Source organism: Podarcis filfolensis, assembly GCF_964270895.1.
Source record: "Podarcis filfolensis genome assembly, chromosome: 5".
In the NCBI taxonomy this organism is placed as follows: Eukaryota; Metazoa; Chordata; class Lepidosauria; order Squamata; family Lacertidae; genus Podarcis; species Podarcis filfolensis.
The window spans coordinates 28,609,784-28,632,431 of NC_139608.1; the positions used below are offsets into that span (position 1 = coordinate 28,609,784).

Below are 22,648 nucleotides of genomic sequence, written 5' to 3' on the forward strand. Positions count from 1 at the left end.
CCCTGTTCTTTAATTCTAACAGTATGCCTTTTGCACCTGGATGTGGTTGTTAGATTATGGGGTTCTAGTGCAAAGCCTCCAATAGAGATACAACACGAATAAAACCAACAATAAGGACATGCCCAGCCCAGAAATAAAACATTGATTTAACAAGTCCATCATTCAAAAGGAAACATTACTCACGAGTAAGCTGATGTGAACAAGTGCATCTCAAGGCCCTTTTGGAAAACCTGGTGAATTTAAGGGGATCAGCTGGAAGTGAGTTCAAATATATTAATTGTGCATTTGTATTCATTGTTTACAGGGGCTTGATGGAAGAGCTTTGCCAGGTGATAAGGGATTTCCTGGTTCCCCTGGACTTCCTGGCTCAAAAGGGCCAATAGGACCAACAGGTTTTGGAATTCAGGGTCCTCAAGGTGTCCGGGGTCTGCCTGGAAGTCCAGGAAGCCTGGGTATTAGAGGACCACCTGGCCCAAAAGGTGAAAAAGGTAATGTATGTATTTTACACTGAAAAGAGAATACTCTGTTGGTTCAGTTGTTTGAGAGGTTGGGTCAAACCAATTGATGGTTGCTTTTCTTCTAGGTGCAACTCTTCCTTACACAGCAGCATACCCTGGGAATCCAGGTGCACCTGGTTTTAAAGGTATATCAGGTATGACTACAAAAGTGAAATAAGGTGCTATTCTTTCCACGGAAGCTGTTAATGTCTTCAGGTTATTCAGAATTAAACAGACTTCTGTAATTTAAAACTTATAGTAATGAGGTGTAGGGTAAGAATTCTCAAGATTGGAAAAGAAACACAAATGGGAGGTTATCATAAATGATAGCTAAAAATTAAAAGCAGGGCTACAACCTCCCTAATACCCTATGCAAAAAACACCTTTTGTTTTTCAGTTGGTGGTGAACTTGGTGGAAAAATAAAGTTTGGTATGCTCCTCTTATATGGTTATATCATTTAGATACTCTCCGGGTGGTACAGCAAGGGAAATCTCTAATATGAGTCTCAGAAGCATTTTGCCATGGGTTTTGGAGCACAACTATGATTAAAAGAAATAAGGGGTCATGTCTCCATATTTCATTTGTTTGGTAAAAGCCAAGGAAATGGACTAAGTCGTAGTTCTTTACAAGTATTATTGTCTTTGGCCAGCTCCTGGATAGTCAGAAAACATGGAGAACTTACTGACTTTCCATTGCAATTGCTATAGGATAACTCTTCATCCTGCCAGTTGAATTGCTTGGAACTTCCTATCTCTTAATGTTATCACTTAATATTAATTATTATTTAATGTTGAATTAGAGTTGCTCAGACTGGTGTCTTTTTTTAATGGAGACTTGAATGGCAGAAAATACACATTGCCAGACAAGGTATGTGTATGCATGATGAGATAGCGTGAACATGAAACCTATCAGTCATAAGAATGCATTGATCTTGCCTGAAATGTTTTTAAAATTCAACCCCTATATTTATAAAATGGATCTAGCTAGGTTTGTTCCACAGAAGGTTTGAAAGCATTGAACTAAGCTGTGCACAATCTGTCTATTCAGGTCCGAAAGGATTGAGAGGGCAGCCTGGGCGAGCTGGTCCCAATGGTTTTGATGGCTTCAAAGGCCAACAGGGCAGACCAGGAATACCAGGCAATCCTGGTCCAGAAGGTAAGTGAAAGAAGGGCAGGGTGTATTCATTTGTTGAGTATGGGTATAGAGTGATTTTAATATATATTCTATTTTCTTCTTCTGAGCCTCATGCTTATTGTGCAACAGAAGTACCTGAATGTTGTCAGGTCATTTAAATAAAGTCAGTTTTAGAAAAGAATTGGAGCACACATGCTTTTTCTCCAGTGCTTGGCTCCCATTAGATCTTGTTTCCCACAAGATGTAGTGATGGCCACCAACCTGAATGACTTTAAGGAGGAATAAATAAATTCATGGAGAACTATTGGTGGCTACTACCCATGATGGCTATGTTCTACCTCCACTGTTTGAGGCAGTATGTTTCTGAATACCAGCTGCTGATAACAAGCTGGAAAGAGAGATTCAGGTCCCATATGTGGGGTTCTGGTGGGCGTCTGGTTGGACACTGTGAGGACAGGATGCTAAATTAGATGGGTCTTTGGAATAATTCAGCAAGGCTCTTCTTATGTTTGTTGAAACCAGTCAGGAAGCAGATCTTAAACCTCTGAAGAGCTGGTTTGAGACACATTTCCCAGTAGTGATTCAGGTCCCAGACTGCTATAGCCTAAAATATCTCATCAGGTTAGAAACTTCCACTAAATAAAGAGGTCGATTAATCCAGGGTAGCAAATGTAGTACCCACCTCTGCAATATGCCATTGGATCACAACTCCCATCAGCTCCAGCACAGCAAATGGTCTGGGATGGTAAGATCAGATATCCCTGGATTAATGTTATCCCAAAAACTGACAATCTCCACTTTCTCTCAGTTAAATTGCTTTGAGTGTTTGTAATACTTAAGAATGAATTCACAGGGATAAGGTGAACACACAGAGGACAGATCGAACAGCCATGATGGATAAATTCAATCTCCAGGTTCACAGGTGGTTGAGTTGGCATCCATCTGTCTTGGTGGACAATGGAGGAGTGTGCCTTTGGTGGTGAAGTCAAACTGTTGGAAGGTTGCAGCATCTGCTGTGGCTGTAGATACTGATACGGGAAAGACATGTTTTGTTGCACTGGGGCAGATGAAGACCATGCCCCATGGCATTTCTTCTTTCGATACTCTTCCCAGTGGTCATTCCTCCTCTGGGCACTGCTATGAATGCACAACCTAACTGCCTGACTCCAGGTCATACATTCACAGACAGTATGCCACTGATATCAGTTCCCGGGTGCAAGCAATGAGGAGGAGCTACTGTCTTCATGCCTCATTATGACCTTCCCATAAGTGTCTGATTGGCCACTGTGGGAAACAAGCTGCTGGTTCCCTCATTGTGAGAAGTAAGGTTACAGGGAACCAGACAGAGGGCCTTCTCGGTAGTGGCGCCCGCCCTGTGGAACGCCCTCCCATCAGATGTCAAGGAAATAAGCAGCTGTCCTATTTTAAAAAGGCATCTGAAGGCAGCCCCGTTTAGGTAAGTTTTTAGTATTTAATGCTGTATTGTTTTTAACACTCGATTGGCAGCTGCCCAGAGTGGCTGGGGAAACTCAGCCAGATGGGCAGGGGTATTAATAATAATAATAATAATAATAATAATAATAATAATAATAATAATATATGGATCTAGGAAAGCTCTCTTTACATTCTTATTTCACAAATGATATCATTACAAGTTGAAATTAAACAAGTTAAGCAAATGATCCTATGCCATCTAGATTTCATTTATTCTCTAGGTTTCAGGGGTGAGACTGGTGATCAAGGTGCACAAGGTGAAAGTGGTCCAAGGCTGGATGGAGCTCCAGGGTTGCCAGGTCCTCCTGGTCTTGAAGGTCCAAAAGGCATTTTAGGTGACAACAGTTATGGTCCTCCAGGAATTCCAGGCAACAGAGGTCTTCCCGGTTTACGAGGCCTGCAAGGCTTAAGAGGTGAACCAGGTTTTGCTGGCCTTCAAGGTATGATGCATATTTGTGCATGATTTATCTTATTTTTTGGGGATTTGTTACTGATAATTGGCTGACTATATACTACTTCTCCCCAAAAATATATTTCTGGAGGAGAAAAATATAAATAGCTCAATAAATAATGCCTGATCCAACTGCACCAGCTACCGATTAGTTTCCGTGCCCAAATTAAAGTGCTGGTTTTGACTTACATAGCCTTAATTGGTTCAGAACCGCAATATCTCAAGGACTGCCTCTTTCTATATGAACCTACCCAGACCCTGATATCATATTCTGATGCCCTTCTTCATGTTCCCTCCACAAGAGGTTTAGAGGGTGCCATCAGAAGATCGGACCTTTTCTGTGGTGGCTCCCCATTTGTGGAATGCTCTCCTGAGGGAGGTTCGCCAGGCACCTCCATTATAAGACCTTTAGATGCTAGGCAAAAAAAGTTCCTCTTTAACCAGTCCTTTAGCTGATTAACATCCAATGCCTTTTTAAAATGTGTTGGGAGGGGGTTATTGGGTTGCTTTTGTTTTTATTTTGTGTATTTCATGTTTTTTATTGTATTTTTATCTTGTGAACTGCCCTGAGACCTGCGGATATAGGGCGGTATATAAATTTAATAAATAATAATAATAATAATAATAATATTTCTAATGTAAGAGGTTGAAGGACACACACAATCTGGATACATTTGGGAAACCCTAATTGAAAATAAGAATGAGAGTAAGAGAAAAGGAAAGGAAAAGTGATGGGTTGTATAGTGGGGAGATCTCAGAAGCATAGCAACTCACAAAAAACAGTCCAGATAGCTTCACATATTTACAGTTTGTCTCTTTTACTTATTCTTGACTCGGGTCAACAGAGAATTCTACCATTTCCCATGTGGTAGAAATGATCACTAAGTGGGCATTTCCAAATCATGTGAATTAGTTAATCTGATCTCTAGTAAATTCCATCTCCAATTGTGGGTTGATGAAGATTGGGGCAACATCATCACTCTAAAAGGAGCACAGTATGTCCTAAATATCAATTTCTGCTGGGCATTGTATGTGTCAATCAGTGCCATCAAGATTTGAGAGAAAAGTGACTTTCACTTACTCAGCTTCAGAAGTTCTATTCAGATTTGCTTTATGCATACCTGCTCTTTTCAAGTCACAGGTTGATCTTTTTGTGGCAAGCCTCAGTATGCTGTCAGCATTGCCATCACCTTGTGAGGTTTCTGGGGTTGGGGTTGGGGATTGCAGTACAAACTGGAAGGACAGGTCATATTGTGAAGCCAGCCTGCCCCGATATTGTTCACTTTGCCTGTGTGCAGCAGAGGGGAGTGAAAATGTCCCTTTTAAGCTCATGAAAGCAAAAGACAACATCCTGTGAATATAAATATATTTCCCCAGGTCCCGTCTTTCCATGCAGCAACGTGAAGTGATTGCTTTGGATAGCAACTCCCAGCAGGGATGTCATTTTACTATCTTCAGTATTATTTCTGTATGGAATGTGAGGAGCACAAGCTCCAGTCTCGTGCAAAGGGCGTCTTCTCTTTTCTTTCTGTTTCACGCTGCAGAATTGAAAATGTGTAAGGCTAGATCTTCCAAAATGAACATATTGAGTGAGCTAAAATGAGTCAAAGACACTGTTCATGATGGCTTAGTGTGAACGCAGGGGCTCTCAGAGAAAAGATGCTAACCACTGTGCTCCTCCCTAGTTATTCTGCTGCTGAACAGCACTTTGCTAAGCCATGCCTTGGCTTGGGGTGTTCATCCAAATTTGAGCTTGTGGCTTATCCATGAGCCCTGTTTCAGCTGATATGCCAAGCCAAACTATGGTTTGGGTCAGTGTGGCTCAGCAGTAAAACAACTGGGGAGGAGTAAAGCAGCTGGGATCTTTTCTCCAGAGGTTTGCCTTAGCATGAAGTGCAAACCAGGCCCAATTGTTTCAAACTAAATTATTTTGATTTTGGGGGGGGGCTTCATAAAATGAATTATCCTTGCAGGACAGCCTGGCATCCCAGGATTTCCAGGTGCAAAAGGTCTCAGAGGTAGAAAAGGTGACATAGGAGTCACAGGAGGCCCTGGGTCACCTGGTCTGCCATGTGACAAAGGCTTGCAGGGGCTGCCAGGACCTCCAGGCTCTTTTGGACCACCAGGCTTTCCAGGTAAGCGCATCATTATCCTTGTAAATATTCAGGTGGGAGTCTAAAGTATACAGGTTGACCCAGGTATTTGATGGCTGAAATATATTGTGGTTAGCAACCTTGAAATCTTTGGGTGCTTTCCAACAAATTACTTGTTAATGCAATTGTTTCCACTTGTGGACTGGCATGGTATACATGTGTATTGGTTAAAATAGGTGTGGTACCTCACTTTAAAAAATAAATAAATGTGGCACCATTTATGTACATGGCACTACAAAGATCAGATATGACAGATACCTGCCTCAACTGTCTAACAATGTAAAATTGACACAAATAGGAAATGAGAGAGGCAGGCCAAGGCAGCTGTGGGGGGAATGGATGTGTGCATAGGCAGGGCATATAGAGGGGGAGCAGCCGGGGGGTGGGGGTGGGGGGACCCAGCTTATACACGCTGAACATTTGACATTTCAATTCTTGCTGTAAACAATTTGATTTCGCCATCTTGTTTGCTCTCCTCCCCATGTACCTTGGCTTTATGAATGCAGCAGAGCAATTCCTTTTTTTTCCCTCCAAAAATGTTTATTAAGATTTTCCAAAAAGACAAAAAAGATTAAACAAAAAACAAAAAAAGAAAAAACCATTCACCTTTTACAACCTTATTTTCAATAACATATTTCCATGACTTCCCCACACCTCCCTCTCTTGTATTCCATTTCCAATTATTAGTTCAACAAGTTCTTATCCCCAATTTTTAACCTTATTATATTTAATTCATTGTTATATTTAATTCATTTTATATAACCAATTTTAACTTATAAACATCCATCTTTGTACCTCAGTACCCATTCTTTAAATCTTTTTCTAAGGTCGACCCCAATACCCTTCCATGAATTCCCCATTTTAATACCCCTAACAGAATAGAATAAAAAAGATCAAAATATAATTATACACCCTTTAGGTTCCCAATCCCCACCCCCCTTTTCCCGGTTTTGATCCCCCACCAATATCTATCAGCCTATCTGCAGTCAGCCTGGAGATCTCACGTCCGAGGCTCGTAGTTCTCTCTCAATTCCTCTCTGCCAGTTTTCTTGATAGTCCTTTATATCAAAAACCAAAACTCGGAGAAGCTCTGTCTCAGTAATATCCATTTTTCTTCCAGCCAGATCTCCATATTTAAAGGTGGAGCTCAAATCTTGTTTCTTAATCCTTTTAAGTCCAAATGTCCCAAAAGCTCCAACTTCCATCTTGATCAAATTTATAATCCAAGAGTCTTCAGATCTCCTGGGGAGGTCTCTCCATTCTTCATTCTCCAATTCAAACCAAATTTCCCTCATCCAGTTCTTATTTTCCTTTGTATCCTTTTTGACAGGCCTCTGGCTTTCCTTCATCTGTGGCATTGTTGCTCCTCCTTCCTTACTCTCCAGCACATCATATATTTCTTTTCCCACTTTCTCAATTTTCTCAAGTTTCTCTTCCTGTTCGGCTACCAAAACTTTTTGTTCCGCTGCAAGGGCCTTTTGTTCAATTGCAAAGACTTGAGTCAAGTCCCTACTAAGTTCAGTAAAATTGTTTACTGTTTCATTCAATGTTTTGACCCTTATAGCCAAAACATCATTTTGTTCTTGTAGCTTTCCCAAGAGAAACAAAGTCCTATTTAGCTCCATCAGTATTTTTCCACTTGCAGCCATTGTAGTGTCCCAGAACCCCCTCTAGAGGGATTCTGGTTACTTAGTTCAAAAAAAACAAAAGTCAAATTAGTTTGTATCGATTCTTCCTTGTTTCCAACAATTTATAACCAAATTGTAGCAAATATATCCAGCAGAGACCACAGAAACAATGTTCTCTTTCTTTCCCAACTTTGACAGCTAATTTGACAGCTGTCAAAATCTTCTATGTCTCTTAAACAGGCTCTCTTGCGGATCACTCCCGGATCCCGGGGGGGTTGCACTTCAACTCTTAAAAACAACTCTTATCCTCCAGCAAATAGCTTAAACTGCCAAGTCGTGGAATTAATAACTTTTATCCAATAAAAAAGAAAATATTCTCTCAACCTTAGTTAGCTAGTCCTTGCTTTAAAATGTTTACAAGGCGGGGAGACGGACTTCCTTTTTGCGCCTACCCCGTTCGTTCCAAATCCAAAAAAAAATTCCCTTTTAAGTCCAATTTCCGTATTACTCACAGGTTATTACTTTTAGTCCGGATATTTAAAGGAAGAAGTCAGCGCTCTCCGTCCATGGCATGTGGCTTCACTCAGCAGGGGAAGCAGAGGGCTCTCAGCACCGCGCCGCTCCCCGTCCCCCGTTCCGCAGCCTTTAAAAAGGCTCCTCGGGTCAGGGGGGCGCAAAGGTGCCCACCAAGTCACCAAGTCCACAGGCTTCCGCGCCTGTGGTTTCTAGGGGTCCCCGCATCGCCGGTGCGTCAGGACCCGACCCCTGCTGAGCCGATTCCCTCCGGAGCTCGGAGGGAATCCGCCATTAGGCGATGGTGCTAACCCGGAAGTCCCGCAGCAGAGCAATTCCAAGGAGTCTGTAGAGCTATGGTTTTAACTTTTATCAACATTTTAATTTTTATTTGGAATATTATTTTGATACTGTTGTTTTGGTTAATTGCATTTTATATGTGCTTTTAGGTTTTGTAAAAAACTTTTGAGACTTTAAAATATATATTATCTATTCTATAGAAACACAGTAGTTGTTAAGGACATATTTTTGCATTTGGTGCATCTCTCCCTCCGTGCCCCTCCTAGGTTTACAAGGCTTCAAGGGTCCTAAAGGTGATATGGGTGCACCAGGCCCAGCTGGAATGAAAGGCATGCCTGGGTTTCCTGGAGTACAAGGACCACCTGGCCTCCCAGGCTTAAGAGGAAAACCAGGTCTTCCAGGGGAAAATGGATTGCCAGGCCGCCCAGGGCAAAAAGGTACATGGATTCTAAATGAAATGGTCTTTGTTTCAGTTGTAGCCCTTCACAGTTCATATATACAAATAGTATTTCTAACCATCACCTCTCCTTTCTTTGGTCTTCAAAAGCTAGGAGATGGGCCATTTGGGATTTGCAGAGACATGACCAAATAAGGATACACTGTACTGGGCCCCAGAGATCCAGCCCCCAGCCCATACTGCAGTCCCATTACCAGGAAGAGAAAACAGATGCTCCATTGAGAATATTTATGTAAATTTATTTCCCAGTATGTGCCCACTGTCTAGATCTTGTGCGATTTGCTGGCGCCAATCAGGACCAATGTTAAGAGCAGAACAACATTCTGAAGAGTGAATTGCTGGCCCATGGCCTTCTCTAGAACAGAAAAAGTGTTTTGTGCAGTTAAAGTAGGGCTCCCACATGTGACATTATTAATCCAGCAATCCAGTCTTTTGTTTAAGTGCACTAGAATCTGCATTTTTCTTTCTGAAGGGAGCCAAGGGTCCCAAGGCATGCAGGGTTTCCCAGGACTCCCAGGAAGTGAAGGACAAATGGGAGCACCTGGTGTGAAAGGTGAAGAAGGACAAGCAGGTCTGCGTGGCCCTCCAGGAGAATGTGGGTCTATGGGATTAAAGGGTATGTAATCTCTGTAACTTGTCTCCTGAATTACTTTGGCATGTAGTGTGTTCCTTTTCTCCTAGCCAGATAAAGATTTTTTAAAGTTGGTAATAGGGCCATAGGAAGTTGCCTTTATACTGAGTTAGGCCACTGAGCCATCTAGCCCAGTAGTGTCCACAACAGTGGTGGCATACGTCTATCTCGAGAGACAAATGGAGTGTGCCTCTGGGGGTGAAGTTAAATTGCTGCATTAGCAGCACCCAAGTGACCTCGCTGGAGTGCCAAAGTTACTCCCAAAGTTAAAACACAAATCTTAAAAACTGTGAGACCATACTATATCAGTTATTTCAAAGGCCTGGGAGAATAGAAAGGTTTTCACCTGCTGCCAAAAAAGACCATAAAAATGGTTCCAGTGAATCCTCCATCAGAACTTGCTCCCCGCCATAGAGTTTTGTTAAAGCTATGGTTTGTCGTCTTTTGATTTCCTAAGCAGAAACAAGGAAGAGGAGTCATCTGAATACTACAGTTCCCATCCTCTAAGCACCAAGCAAATGTTGAATATGTGGTACCTGCCTAGAGAAGTAAATATTTAGGCCACAATTAGGAATCCCAATAGTAGGATTTGTTGGGTTGAAATAACAACAGACAGGTAGCGAGTGTCATCTGGGAGGCATCTCCCGAGCAAGTCTCGGGGAGTCCCTTTTATTGAATATTACAGCATTGCCACATATGTGCTTATTGCTGATTGGTCAACACAAGTACAAAGCAAAGGTTACATTAATCACCAATGGATTAAAGGGTGGGAAAGGGAACACAGAATTGGACAGGCATGAAAACCTCCTTATTAAACTTTTACTAGTGATTGATATAGCATTCATCCGTAGATGTGGTCAACTATGCATTAAGAACAGGCACGTTACGGTGTTTCATGAACTCAATGTGGACTGAACATTCTGGGGTGGTGAGTGTCTTAGTATTAGAATGATTTGTGCAGAACGATTTATGCAGCATGTACAGAGACGAAACTTAGAAGCAAGACTTTCCCAAACATGTCACAGTCGTGTATAGGATTATTGCATCCAGCATCCCAGCAAGGATTGGTGGGTGGGCGGGCAGCTATGCTGTCCTGAGCAAATCTCTGCCTACATTCAGTACATTCTACCTCTTTAAGGTGAAAGAGGACCTCCAGGAGAGGATGGCCGTGTTTTCATATTGAAAGAGAAAGGACAAAAAGGGGAGCCAGGCTTTCCTGGTGATAAAGGCATCCCAGGAACACAGGGTAAGCAAACTGCTTGTTTTCAGGTTACACAGAAACCAATAACTGTAACGTTAAGTCCAGACCCTAGCTGACATCTTCCATATGCTATCTAATTTTTGGAAGGCATTAATACATCTGCAGCTGTTGTTGTAGAAAGTTATTCACTAGTACACGTCTGCTGAAATTAAAAGGTGAATCAGACAGACTGTTGTTTACTTAGTCAATTAGCAATGAACTGCTCATGAGCTGTTGCTTTATCATATGAACCCAGCAGTGTGCATTTACTGATAGACAATATGCTGTAGGAGATTAGGCACCGCCTTCATCGTTCATGTTCAGTGACTGCATTATCGCAGGATAAACAACACAGGAAGCTGCTTCACACTGAGTCAGACCATTGGTCCATCTAGCTCGGTATTGACTACAAGGATTGGTACCAGCTCCCCAGAGTTCCAGACAGGGAGTCCACCTAGATATGGTGGAGACTGAACCTGAAACCTTTTGCAGGCAAAGCAGATGCTCTACCACTGAGCTTACAGCCCTATTCAGTGATTACAATATAAAATGAGACTAATCAATATAAACTCACATTACAAGTTTCTAAACCCTCAATTGGTCTTAGGTACTTACTACACAGGGACATGGGTGGTGCTGTGGTCTAAACCACAGAGCCTAGGGTTGGCAGTTCGAATCCCCTCAACAGGGTGAGCTCCCATTGCTCGGTCCTAGCTCCTGCCCACCTAGCAGTTTGAAAGCATGTCACGTGCAAGTAGACAAATAGGTACCGCTCCGGCGGGAAGGTAAACAACGTTTCCCTACGTTGCTCTGATTTGCCAGAAACAGCTTAGTCATGCTGGCCACATGACCTGGAAGCTGTCTGCGGACAAACGCTGGCTCCCATGGTCAGTAAAGTGTGATGAGTGCCACAACCCCACAGTCATCTGCGACTGGACCTAACGCCCAGTTACTTACTACACATCCCTTTTATATGACCTCAGTATGAGACCACTTCAACAAAAAGCGAAACCTCTCCTCCTAAGGGTTTTTTAGTTTTTTAAGTTATTGTCTAGATCTTACCAGTGTTTTTTTTCTGGGGGAAAAGATACTGGTATTACGTACCTTTGAGTACCCCCAGAGAAAAAGAAAAAAACACTGACTCTTACTACTGTGTTGTATCTACATATCACACAGCAAAATTGTTCTGATGAACAATATGCTAGATTCCTTTTTTAATTTCAGGTTCTGTAGTTTTTCTGAATTGTTTTGTTTTGGGGGGTTGCATTCTCTTCTGTGACTAGAAAGCATAACAACTTTACAACAAGCTCTTGAAATAATTTCAGGTGATAAAGGCAACACTGGATTCAGAGGAATCCCAGGATCGCCAGGCAGAAGTGCACTTCCAGGTACTCGAAAAGGCGAACCTGGCGATGCTGGACAGGCTGGTTTTCAAGGGCCTCCCGGTCTCCCAGGACCCACAGGACTGAGAGGAATCACTGGCTTTCAAGGACCACAAGGTGACCAGGTAGGGTGAGAATATTGTCGCAGCGTTTGAAAGTCTAATGCTGCATCTAGCCATTTATGTGAGGAACCCTTGAGGAAAGCCTAGGAGGGGGTCAGTGTGCAGCATAGTACTGCCACCCAGTTGTGGCACACATTCTCCTGGTGTCAATGTCTCCAGTTTTAAGTGGGAACTGAATACTTGTATTTTCTGTCAGGCTGTATTGCGTGTTTTGCTGTTCGCCATTTTATGTTTTTATTGTTGTAGTCTGCCCTTGGGTCATAGGATTAAGGGTAGGACATAAGTTTTTATCAGTAGTGGATGGCATGGTGGAGTGGAGGTGTTTACCTGACGTCCTGGCAGGTGAGTTGCTGGGAGGGGCAGAAGGGAGAGAGGCAAGGCAGCGGCAAGGCTGCTGTGGCCAACAGAGCCAATCCACTGCTTCTGCTGGTGCAACCGTACCACCTGCCCACCATCTCCCCCTTCTCTTTTCTGGGAAGCAGTAGCCAGCAGGTCAAATATGAATGAATAAATTTGCCTTTTACTTGCTTTTCCATCTCAGAGCTAATGATCATCATATTTATTGTTTTGCGCAATTCTCATTATGATCAGTGTCTTGAAACAAGCTGAACAAGAAACCAATGGGTCTGTATTACAGAGCAGTTTACACTGACCACTTACAAAACTTCAAGCAGCATAAAGCCTTCTGTGGGAAGAGTAGAGATCAGAAAGGAGAAGGCTGAAGCAGTTTCTGTTTTAGATACATTCTTGCTAATTACACACAAACTCTTTCTTTCAGTTCTTCATATTATAAAAGATCAGAATTTGACACAGAAAACAAAACCCTCATTTATTTTTAATTTGCAGGGACAAGTGCTGTAAATTTTACATATAATTGATGGGCATTCTTCTTTTGATAAAATAATTAGGGTGCACAGGGATTGCCAGGGATTCCAGGAAGTTCAGGACTTGATGGTGCAAAAGGATCTAAAGGTAATGCTCCAATGGTAATACATCTATGCCTGATAGTTACTGTTCAGATTTCTGTCGATGCATTAGGAAAAATGAATACAGTGGAACCTCGGTTTTTGAGCGTCTCGGAAGCCGAACGATTCGGAACCCAAACGCTGAAAACCCGGAAGTGAATGCCTTGGAAATCGAAAGGGGCGCGTTTCTCCATTTTGTCAATGGAATTTGCTGACTGCCCATTGCGCCTTCGGATGTCGAATGTTTTGGAAGTCGAATGGACTTCCGGAATGGATTACGTTTGACAGCCGAGGTACCACTGTATACAAACAGAAATAATTTCTGGTAACAAAATATTATCATGCTGGTTATATAAATTGATTAAAGATTTGATAGATCATGCTGAAGGGGAAAGGCTGGCACCATACTAGTTTTTATATGGCATTACACGATTTGGAGAGCACAACAAAATGAGTATTATAAAATGTTATTGCAAACTTTTGGGATGATAAAACAGAACTGAATCATCACAAAGTGATTGATTCAGAAATATGAAGATTTGTTTTGTGAACTAGTGCCCCACCTAATAAGCAGGTAAAGCACCTTTCTCTGTTTGTATTGACATTGTCAAGACCAATATCCACATTTGTTCTGCTGCTGTAGTTGCACATTTTAGGCTCTTTTTTGTAAGAGTATCGTTGACCGTAATCCTGAAACCATTTGACATATATTAAGATCCCTTGAAAGATTCTCTACTGGCAAACAAAGGGAATTAAATTTTTAAAAGAAATAACTACAGGTTGTTTAAAGGTTTCAGAAGCTACTTATACATGAGATGCTACTTTTGCAGGTAGCAGAGGTGACCCAGCTGTCTCTTATGGCCAGCCTGGTAAGAAAGGTCCTGCAGGAGATCGAGGATTGCCAGGTGATGATTCTTTTGGTCATTTGGTTATCAATGGGCAAGCTATCTAACTAGTGTATATCTTCTTGTGTATTTATATCTTTTCACTAATTTGAGCCAGACATTTATGGCTTCATGATTTGAAGCGATGATTTAATTCAAATCCATACTTCATGCTACAGACACATTTTTCATGTGCTCTCTGCATGTCTCCAGCTGATCACCATGAAGTGAAGGGGCAATATGTCCCTGTAAATACACAGGAGTGTATGCTGGGCACATGCACTCACATTTATAGTACGTGTATGAATCTGCATTTTCCATCACACTTCAGTGTTCACCATGGCAAATATGAGCATGCATATGAAACTGGGGCTATGCTAGTAGCAAGAACAAATATTTGCTATCCTCCAACCTTTTTTTAGATAGATCTCCTCCTTTGTTCATAGAGTGGGGATTGAAAGAAACACTTTCAACAGCTTTAAATGTGACAAGACAAACTGAAAAACAATTCTACTTTTTTTGAGACGTTTTGGGTCACAACTAGCATCAGCTGGGGCCTCACTACTGATACTCTGGGCCAACACTGAGAGAAACCACCATCTTCATTGCCTATGGCCCCAGTCCATTGCAGTGTCTGTCTGCAATGGTACGCTAGAATCCTTAGACATTGTGGAGGAATGCAGATGGCTATGGCTGCAGTCACCCAGTTGAGTACCCTGAGGCAGGAGCTGCCGTTCTTTTCGACACAGCCACTTGTCCTTGTTTCCACAGCCTGTCTATGCCACATGGTAAGCTCGTCAGGGGATGGCAATAAGAGGGCCAGAGCCATTTCAAACCTCATGCTAGCCTTGGATATTCAGTTATGCTGCTGTTAAAATTTGGGACTCTTGTCGCCTACCTTCGTGTCAGTCATTGCCTTCATCTGCTCAATCTTTATAAATGCAAACTAGTAGATGTTGTGAGATACTGTAGGTTTTCAGTACAGTTTCATCCACATCAAATGGTGGAGTGAGATGCCTTCACTCCATTACATCCTGCTCTATTCCGCTCATGGAAGGAAGCTGCAGAAGACAATATACTAATGTGTCTCCAAAAAGCTAATACAGTACAATATGCTTGAGCAGTGAAGCATGCCTATGTATGCATGGAATTTGCCATTTTAAAAAAAGTTTCGCTAAAAATATATTACAGTAAGAGTTGCTTTGTTTGTATGGTTTGGTTTAAGGACTTGATGGATTACCAGGGGACCAAGGAATCACAGGTGTTCAAGGGAGACCAGGAAGACAGGGACCGAAAGGACTAACTGGATACTCAGGGACACCTGGCTTCCCAGGTGAGGTGGAAGTGAAAGAAAAATTAACTGGAGTTTAAACATAATAAGCTTTTATGGGCCATGATGACGTCAGTGGATAAGGAAACATCAGCATGCAATCAAACCAGAAAATATATGAAAGTCAAGATGGGATTATACCCATGATCATCCAAACCCCTGTGGGGGAAAGTCCAACAAGCTTTTCTAGCTGAACGGAAAGGTCCATGCTGTATTTCTTTTAAGCAAATCTTGCTGTTTTGTAATTATTTATTTGTTATTTTTACTATATTTTTTACATCAACAGGACATACATGAGAGGCAATTAACAATAATGTCATTTCTAGCAACCAGCATAATCATAAAATATATACTGAATATTATGAAGAAATAGTAAGTATTGTTTAATTACGAGGATTGTGTTTTCAACCCGCAGGTATCCAAGGAGCTGCAGGCATTCCAGGAGCACCAGGTGAACAAGGTAACCCTGGTCTTTTGGGAGCTCCAGGTTTTCAAGGATTACCTGGCAGTCCTGGGAGAAAAGGTAACTATTGTGAAAAACGTGGCAGGGAATGTAATGATATGGACTAAAGGTGATAACATAAATTGTATATTACCCTGTGCTTTGAAGGAATACAGGAGTGGAGAAGTGCAAGCCAGGGACCACATACTATCAGCCCCTAAAATGACTATCAGTGGCCTGAAAAAACTGTTGAGTCAGCTCCTCCTCTACCCTCCTTGGGGCTGTTTAAGTTTTCCAAGTGTGCCCTCCCTGAGGAAAGGCAGAAACACAAAGCCTAAGCCAGGGAGCTCATGCCTAACAGCTCCTGAAGGGACCATTAAGTCTGCCTCAGAGAACTCTGTTTTATATTTTGTACCCTCTTCTTTCTACTCCAGCGTAGATCCTAACAAAGAAAACCCCTTACACTGCCATTAACCTAAAGGGGGTGAAGCTCCCACTGCTGCTTTTCTTCTCAGGCTAATTGCAGAGCAGGGGGTGTATACAGTCTTGTCGGAATTGCATCACATTGTCCCCTCCATTCTTTTTCTCCATCTTGCAATATTTCAAAGGCCTTTCGGGACCGCCTGGATTAAATGGCCTGAATGGACTACAGGGTCAAAAGGGCTTGCCAGGATCTCCAGGTAAATAATGAAACTACCATTATAAAATTATAATTTGAAAAAAATAAATATGAATGGAATTACTAGTAGAGGCTCAATCAAATGTTAAGCCGCCAACTGGCATTAATTTTAACAAGAAACAACAGATTTTAAATTTTATGTGAGGTTTGGCTTCAGCTGACACTAGTTAATGCTAGCATGGTGAAAATCAGCCCAGGAGTGTCGTGGAATTTCTATTGAGGGCAACAGCTATGGAGAATTATCCTTTTGCAAGCCAAGTTATCTGTAGCATTTCAAACAGATATATGCCTGATAGGACCATACTCAGATATTGGAACCCAAAGCCTAAAAGTATGTGCGAAAGCACACATGCTGTGGTTGCAGATCTTATCCTCCAGCAACAGCCCCCATGCTTCATGGGGTATTGCTCTGAAGTGCTTACTGATTTTGAGCAGTCTTTTGGGAGGATAAAGGGGGCTGAGGCTGAAGGGGGAAGCTGAATATCCTGGGCAAGGCACTCCTATATAGTGACTTAGGGGCCACAGGGGCCACAATTTCTTGAATCATTTTTATCGCATGTGTCTTCCAAAGGGCCATGCTCTCTTCCCACTCCCCACCCCACAAATTTATTCTCACTACAACTCTCTGAGGCAGGTTAGGCTATGAGAGAGCAACTGACTTGCCTCAGATCCACATGAACAAGCATGGACATTGAGAGTTGGCCAATCTTGGATAGCTTCACCTGGAAAGGAAGTGCTTAGGTGTCTACTTTATGCATATGTCTTTTATTTATTATGAAGCTTCCTTCTGTGTGCATTTATTATTCCCTTTATAAAGGTTTAAGTGAAATGGGGCCTGCAGGATGCATAGGAGAACCTGGGCCAAAAGGCAACAGAGGAGAACCTGGACTACCAGGAATTTCCCGTCCGGGTCCCCCTGGAGATGCAGGACTACTAGGTCCCCCTGGTAAGAATCCGTTTTCTCCATGGGAGGAAAACACCTAATCTATTACTACCCCATTGAAGAGCAGGATGATGATGTTTGTTTCTTATTTAATGTCACAAACAACAACCAATAGGTTTCTGGGACACTCGTGTAAGCAGATTTCACAAATAATTAAAGCAAGGGAAATGCACTATGGGAAGCATTTGTGTTATCTTATTGTGCTGGAAAGAATGGTTCTGCCACACGAACAAACTATAGAGCCCATACAACATAGAGTAAAATGCCTTTGCAAAGAGGTTCCTTTTGGTCAATATTCAACATTTTGGTATCTCCTAAAATATAAAATAGCACAATAAACTCTCTTCTTCTTACAGGCAAGCCAGGTGCTTCTGGGTCTGCCGGTCCTATGGGACAGCCTTCTGTAAATATAATTCCTGGGCCTCCAGGTGACCAAGGCCCTGCTGGATTAGATGGTGTTAGAGGTATGACTGGCATAATAAAGCAGTTAAAGTAGAACGAACCCTCCTATGTGCTAGACATGTAGCAGAAATATTATTCTCCAATTGAGTTTGAGAGCAGGAGGGGGTCCTCCTTTTGGAGAAAGTAATCAAATAATTAACTTTGCTATGCCTTTATTCTGTAAACCACTTTGAAGGCCTTTGGCATTGAAGCAGACTTTTTTTAAAAACAACAACAACAACACACAAATATTATATGTAAACTGTTGGCTGCTCCTAAACCAGATACGAGAAACTGAAGAATCAGGTTGAAGGGCTATAGCTACTGTAAGTGATAAATAATGTTGATTGAAGCTCCCAGGTTCACTCCTCAGGATCTCCCAAGTAGGACTGGGGGGAAGGACTTTGAAGGGCTATTCTCAGTCAATATAGCCAGTGTGGTGCCGTCCAGATGCGCCCCACAACTCTCATCTTCCTTGATCATTGGCATGCTTTCTGGAGCTGATAGGAGCTGTAGTCCAATAACATTTGGAGGTCACCAAATTACCCACCCTACGTGGCGGTATTACCGAACTACAAGGATCAGTAGTCATATTCTGTATGGCAACTTCCTATGTTCTTGTGATCCAACCAAAAGATACTGAATACTGTCCAAAGACCACAATCCCCACCTCCCAATTGTTAAGGAGACATGTGCACAAGCCTGCTTCGGCCCCCTATCCTTGCTTGGTATATTCCAACAGTACTTAATTTTCATTCCAGGTCTCCCTGGCAAACCTGGTCCTCCAGGGAAGACTATTCTCATTAAAGGAGACCCAGGTGACTGTGGGGCTTTGGGGGAACCTGGGACTCCTGGTCCTCCTGGCAAACCTGGACCTAAAGGTGTCTCGGGAAATCAAGGAAGAGAAGGTTCAAAAGGTATGGCTTGAGATAATGGGTTTAGCATATAGCAGATCCAATAACAGAACTTTCTTAATTCATCCGAATTCTCATTGTTAAGGTCCAACGGGAAATCCTGGCCCACAGGGACCTCCTGGTGCCCCTGGAGAGCCTGGAGAACAAGGTTTGCGAGGATCAACTGGTCGTATGGGTCCCAAAGGTAATACCTAACATTTTTTATACCCTGCTATATGCAGTGGCCATTCTGAATTCACATTTGGTCATGTTTGCAGCAGTCTTGCAAAGCTCTACCCAGCCACACAGCTAGTGAGGGGCGGCATTGCAGTAGATTTTCTTAGTTGCAGCCCACACATAAAGCAAATATCCTAGGCCAGAAGAATGGAGCAGATCCACACTGCAAATAGGATTAGGCAGCTAAGACAGTGCATCCCGGGACGCGGGTGGCACTGTGGGTTAAACCACAGAGCCTAGGACTTGCCGATCAGAAGGTCGGCAGTTCGAATCCCCGCAGCGGGGTGAGCTCCTGTTGCTCGGTCCCTGCTCCTGCCAACCTAGCAGTTCGAAAGCACATCAAAGTGCAAGTAGATAAATAGGTACTGCTCCGGTGGGAAGGTAAACGGCGTTTCCGTGCGCTGCTCTGGTTTGCCAGAAGTGGCTTAGTCATGCTGGCCACATGACCCGGAAGCTGTACGCCAGCTCCCTCGGCCAATAAAGCGAGATGAGCACCGCAACCCCAGAGTCGGCCACGACTGGACCTAATGGTCAGGGGTCCCTTTACCTTTACAGTGCATCCTGCTTTCTAAACCCGTCTCTGCTTATACATATGACTGCTATAACACATCTGGAAGAGGAGAATTTGCCAGTAGCACTGAAGTTCTACTCTGTCCTTTCATAGCAACGTGGGTCACATTGTTCAGTTGGCTGGTTCAACAACACAGTCTGTGATGTAGCAGGTCTGCGGGTTAAATATAGGCATACTTAGCATGCTGTACATGAGGCCTTCACTCACCTGTTCAAATGCTGATTTAATATATTTGTATATTTAATATACAAATATACACAGGTTATGAAAGAGTTTGATTTTTTTAAAATCTACCATTTATTAATTTTTAATTAAGATTAAGGACATATTGTATACGAAAGGAATGCCTGAAAAGGATGCTGGAGAATAATACAGTAATAATACTTATAACTGTAAGAATACTTACTGAATTATAAGCTGTTAACATTTGCTTGTTTTTCATTTACTTACGTATTAATTTCTAGTAAAGGCATAGGCATTTAATGGTACTGAATGACAGGCCTTTTCTTGAAATAGTTTTTAGCCCAGCAGTGTTGCAATCAAGCTGAAAGGACAGAGGACAGTGAAAACGAAGGTTCATGGCAGTCTATAGAAAAGTTCCTGGATGGCATTTCCCACCATTGGGATGGTTCTTCCTACAGGGCTCAAAGGGCGGAGCACAGGACTTCTTTTGGGAGGAATCACCTCCCACCTCCCAGAGCAGCTCTGTCTGAATCGATAGGCAAGAGCGTTGGTCAGGCTCCTACAGTCTGACCAAATTAAGAGCTTTTAAAAAGCTTCTTTTCCTTCACTGTTTCCTCTTTTCTGCCCTTGATCTCCACATTTTGGAGCATTGGGTGGGCTAGTTAGGGACCCTTTGGGTTTTTACTAGCTGGGAACGAGGATGACACAGCCTAGTTCCTGCTAAAAAGTCTTAAGGAAGCTGATCCAGGTGCTTTTGGGACAAGTTCAGTGGCATCACTGCAGTGAGGGAAAACAAGCTGCTTCACACCACCTTTGGAGGAGTTGGGTAGCCTTGGACACCCATTTCCTTATCCTTCAGGGAGGCAGTTATCCTTTTTTTATTATGTAGACAGTAATTTTTGAAGGCATTCACTCGCTGTAGACAGATGCTCCCATGTTTTGTCACAATCATGTTGGGGGAAATGATAATGCCATGTGCAAGCTATCACTGTTCTAATTGCATTCTTGTTCTAAACCATCTGCACGGTGCTGGTCTCCCTCCTGCATATGAAATGGCTGTCACAAATTCTTGGCATTCAATCCACCAGGTTGCAGAGGTAAGCTTAGAGAAGGATGAGTGCTCTGGTGTGTGTTCAAGTGAAAAAGTTTCTCTGAGTGTCAATTTATTTTTCTTCATGCTAAGATCTTAGTCTTTTAGTTCAAATTGCTAATAACTGATCTGATCCACATCTTCTGAACTAATGTGCAGATTGGAAGGTAGCTATCCCTCAGATTTAGCACTTTTGTGGTCTAATTCTCAGCTCAAAAAAATATCAAAATGTGTTCTAACATGTACCGTATTTTTCGCCCTATTGGACACACTTTTCCCCCTCCAAAAATGAAGGGGAAATCTGTGTGCGTCCTATGGGGCGAATACAGGCTTTCGCTGAAGCTTGGAGAGCGAGAGGGGTCGGTGCGCACCGACCCCTCTCGCTCTCCAGGCTTCAGGAAGCTATCAGCAAGCCTGGGGAGCCCGCAGGAGTTCCCGCAGGGCTCCCTAGGCTGCAGATAGCAGCCTGCCGCCCAGCGCGCAGGGCGCCCTGAAGCAGAGCGCCCCGCGCGCTGTGGGGCAGACATCCGCAGCCTGGGGAGCCCTGCGGGAGTTCCCGTAGGGCTCCCCAGGCTGCAGATAGCAGCCTGCCGCCCGGCGCGTGGGGCGCACTGAAGCAGAGCGCCCCGCATGCCGGGCAGACATCGGCCAGCCCCACAAGCTCGGGGGAGAGCGGGGAGGCAGAGCGACGCCATACCACTGTTCCCCAACCTTGTTTGGTTTCCCCGACCTGGTTTTGGGGGGGAAATAAAGGGGGAAAAATTTCCTTTATTTCTCCCCCAAAAAACTAGGTGCGTCCTATGGGGCGGAGCGTCCTATGGGACAAAAAATATGGTATATATTAGATAATAATGTGCTTAGAAATACTCATTTAGGAAAGAAAATACTTCAAAAATTATTTGTAAAACATATTTAAATGCAAATTTTCATGCAAAATAAAAATAGATGCAGAAATGGAACGTATTTTTAAGTGAACATTTGGAAGTGAGGCATGTGATCAGCCCTCTAAGCATGTTGTGATTTACTCTGCACCTCTGTGCCAAAAAAGTCATGACCCTCTATTGCTTCTCTGAAAATTCCCATGGCTCCATACTGCTGCAGTGGAGCTCACAGACCAGTGGAAAATATACTGAATTTCCTGGGCAGCAAGATGGTGTTTTTAGGAGCCAGAGTGAAATTCTGTATTACAATCCTTTACAGTGTTCCCTATCATCTATGTCCTGTGATATTTGAGCCCTTACATATTTTTTACTTTTCCTAACACTGGAGGAAAATGTGTGCAAATCACTAGCATTGGAATGTATCATTCCTTTTTTAAAATTAAAAAATAAAGTGAATAAACATTTGCTTTTCCCCAAGTGAGACCCTCCTCTTATAACAAAGTCATTCTCCAATAAAGACTATATAATGCAAATGCTACTGCTGCAGCAAAAGCATAGTGTTATGTGGAAAGCCAATCACATTATACACTTGATCTCTCCCTCCTATTTATTTATTTGTGTTAGGTCATTTATGCACTTGAACCTGTAGCAATAACATAAAGGGTGGTTTCTCAAACGCTTGGCACATACTGAATTACCTTGGGAGTTTATATAAATTCTCTGCCTACCAACCTTGTTTCTGGGTCCAACCTTTCTATTTAACAGTACAATCCCTTACATGCCTGCTCAGAAACAAGTTCCATTGGATTCAGTGGGACTCAATTCCAGGTAAGTGTGTATATGATTATGACCTAACTCCTGTTTTAAAGTCGTTTCATGTTTCAGGTGACCCAGGAGAACCTGGAAGTGTTGATTATTCCTCATGTCCCAAGATTCCAGGGCCTCCTGGTGTATTGGGCCCAAGAGGATCACCAGGTGTCATGGGATTAAGAGGGCCAGCAGGCTTCCCTGGCCCCCCAGGTAAGTAATTCTGTGTGTCTGCAGTGTTTGTGGTAGGGAAGAGACAGAATCACCATGTACCCTTTCATGTATCATCCTTTCAGCTC

General features: G+C 42.8%; 1 protein-coding gene across 7 annotated transcripts in view; it reads left to right on the top strand.

The window, feature by feature from the left end:
• The window catches only part of COL4A4 (collagen type IV alpha 4 chain), a 70,665-nt gene that overhangs the window by 42,528 nt on the left and 5,489 nt on the right, over nt 1-22,648 (top strand). For 6 of the 7 annotated variants that reach the window (XM_083613676.1, XM_083613674.1, XM_083613671.1 and 3 more), the window contains 19 exons: nt 305-488; nt 584-652; nt 1,546-1,653; nt 3,348-3,566; nt 5,551-5,712; nt 8,438-8,608; nt 9,101-9,244; nt 10,398-10,505; nt 11,825-12,006; nt 12,912-12,975; nt 13,799-13,873; nt 15,078-15,185; nt 15,598-15,705; nt 16,233-16,304; nt 17,121-17,249; nt 17,603-17,710; nt 18,449-18,604; nt 18,687-18,785; nt 22,428-22,562. In XM_083613676.1, coding sequence (XP_083469802.1) covers nt 305-488; nt 584-652; nt 1,546-1,653; nt 3,348-3,566; nt 5,551-5,712; nt 8,438-8,608; nt 9,101-9,244; nt 10,398-10,505; nt 11,825-12,006; nt 12,912-12,975; nt 13,799-13,873; nt 15,078-15,185; nt 15,598-15,705; nt 16,233-16,304; nt 17,121-17,249; nt 17,603-17,710; nt 18,449-18,604; nt 18,687-18,785; nt 22,428-22,562 — 2,401 coding nt within the window. Of the gene's footprint in view, nt 1-304; nt 489-583; nt 653-1,545; nt 1,654-3,347; nt 3,567-5,550; nt 5,713-8,437; nt 8,609-9,100; nt 9,245-10,397; nt 10,506-11,824; nt 12,007-12,911; nt 12,976-13,798; nt 13,874-15,077; nt 15,186-15,597; nt 15,706-16,232; nt 16,305-17,120; nt 17,250-17,602; nt 17,711-18,448; nt 18,605-18,686; nt 20,669-22,427; nt 22,563-22,648 lie in introns of all 7 variants that reach the window. The other variant, XR_014548064.1, reaches the window with a different exon arrangement.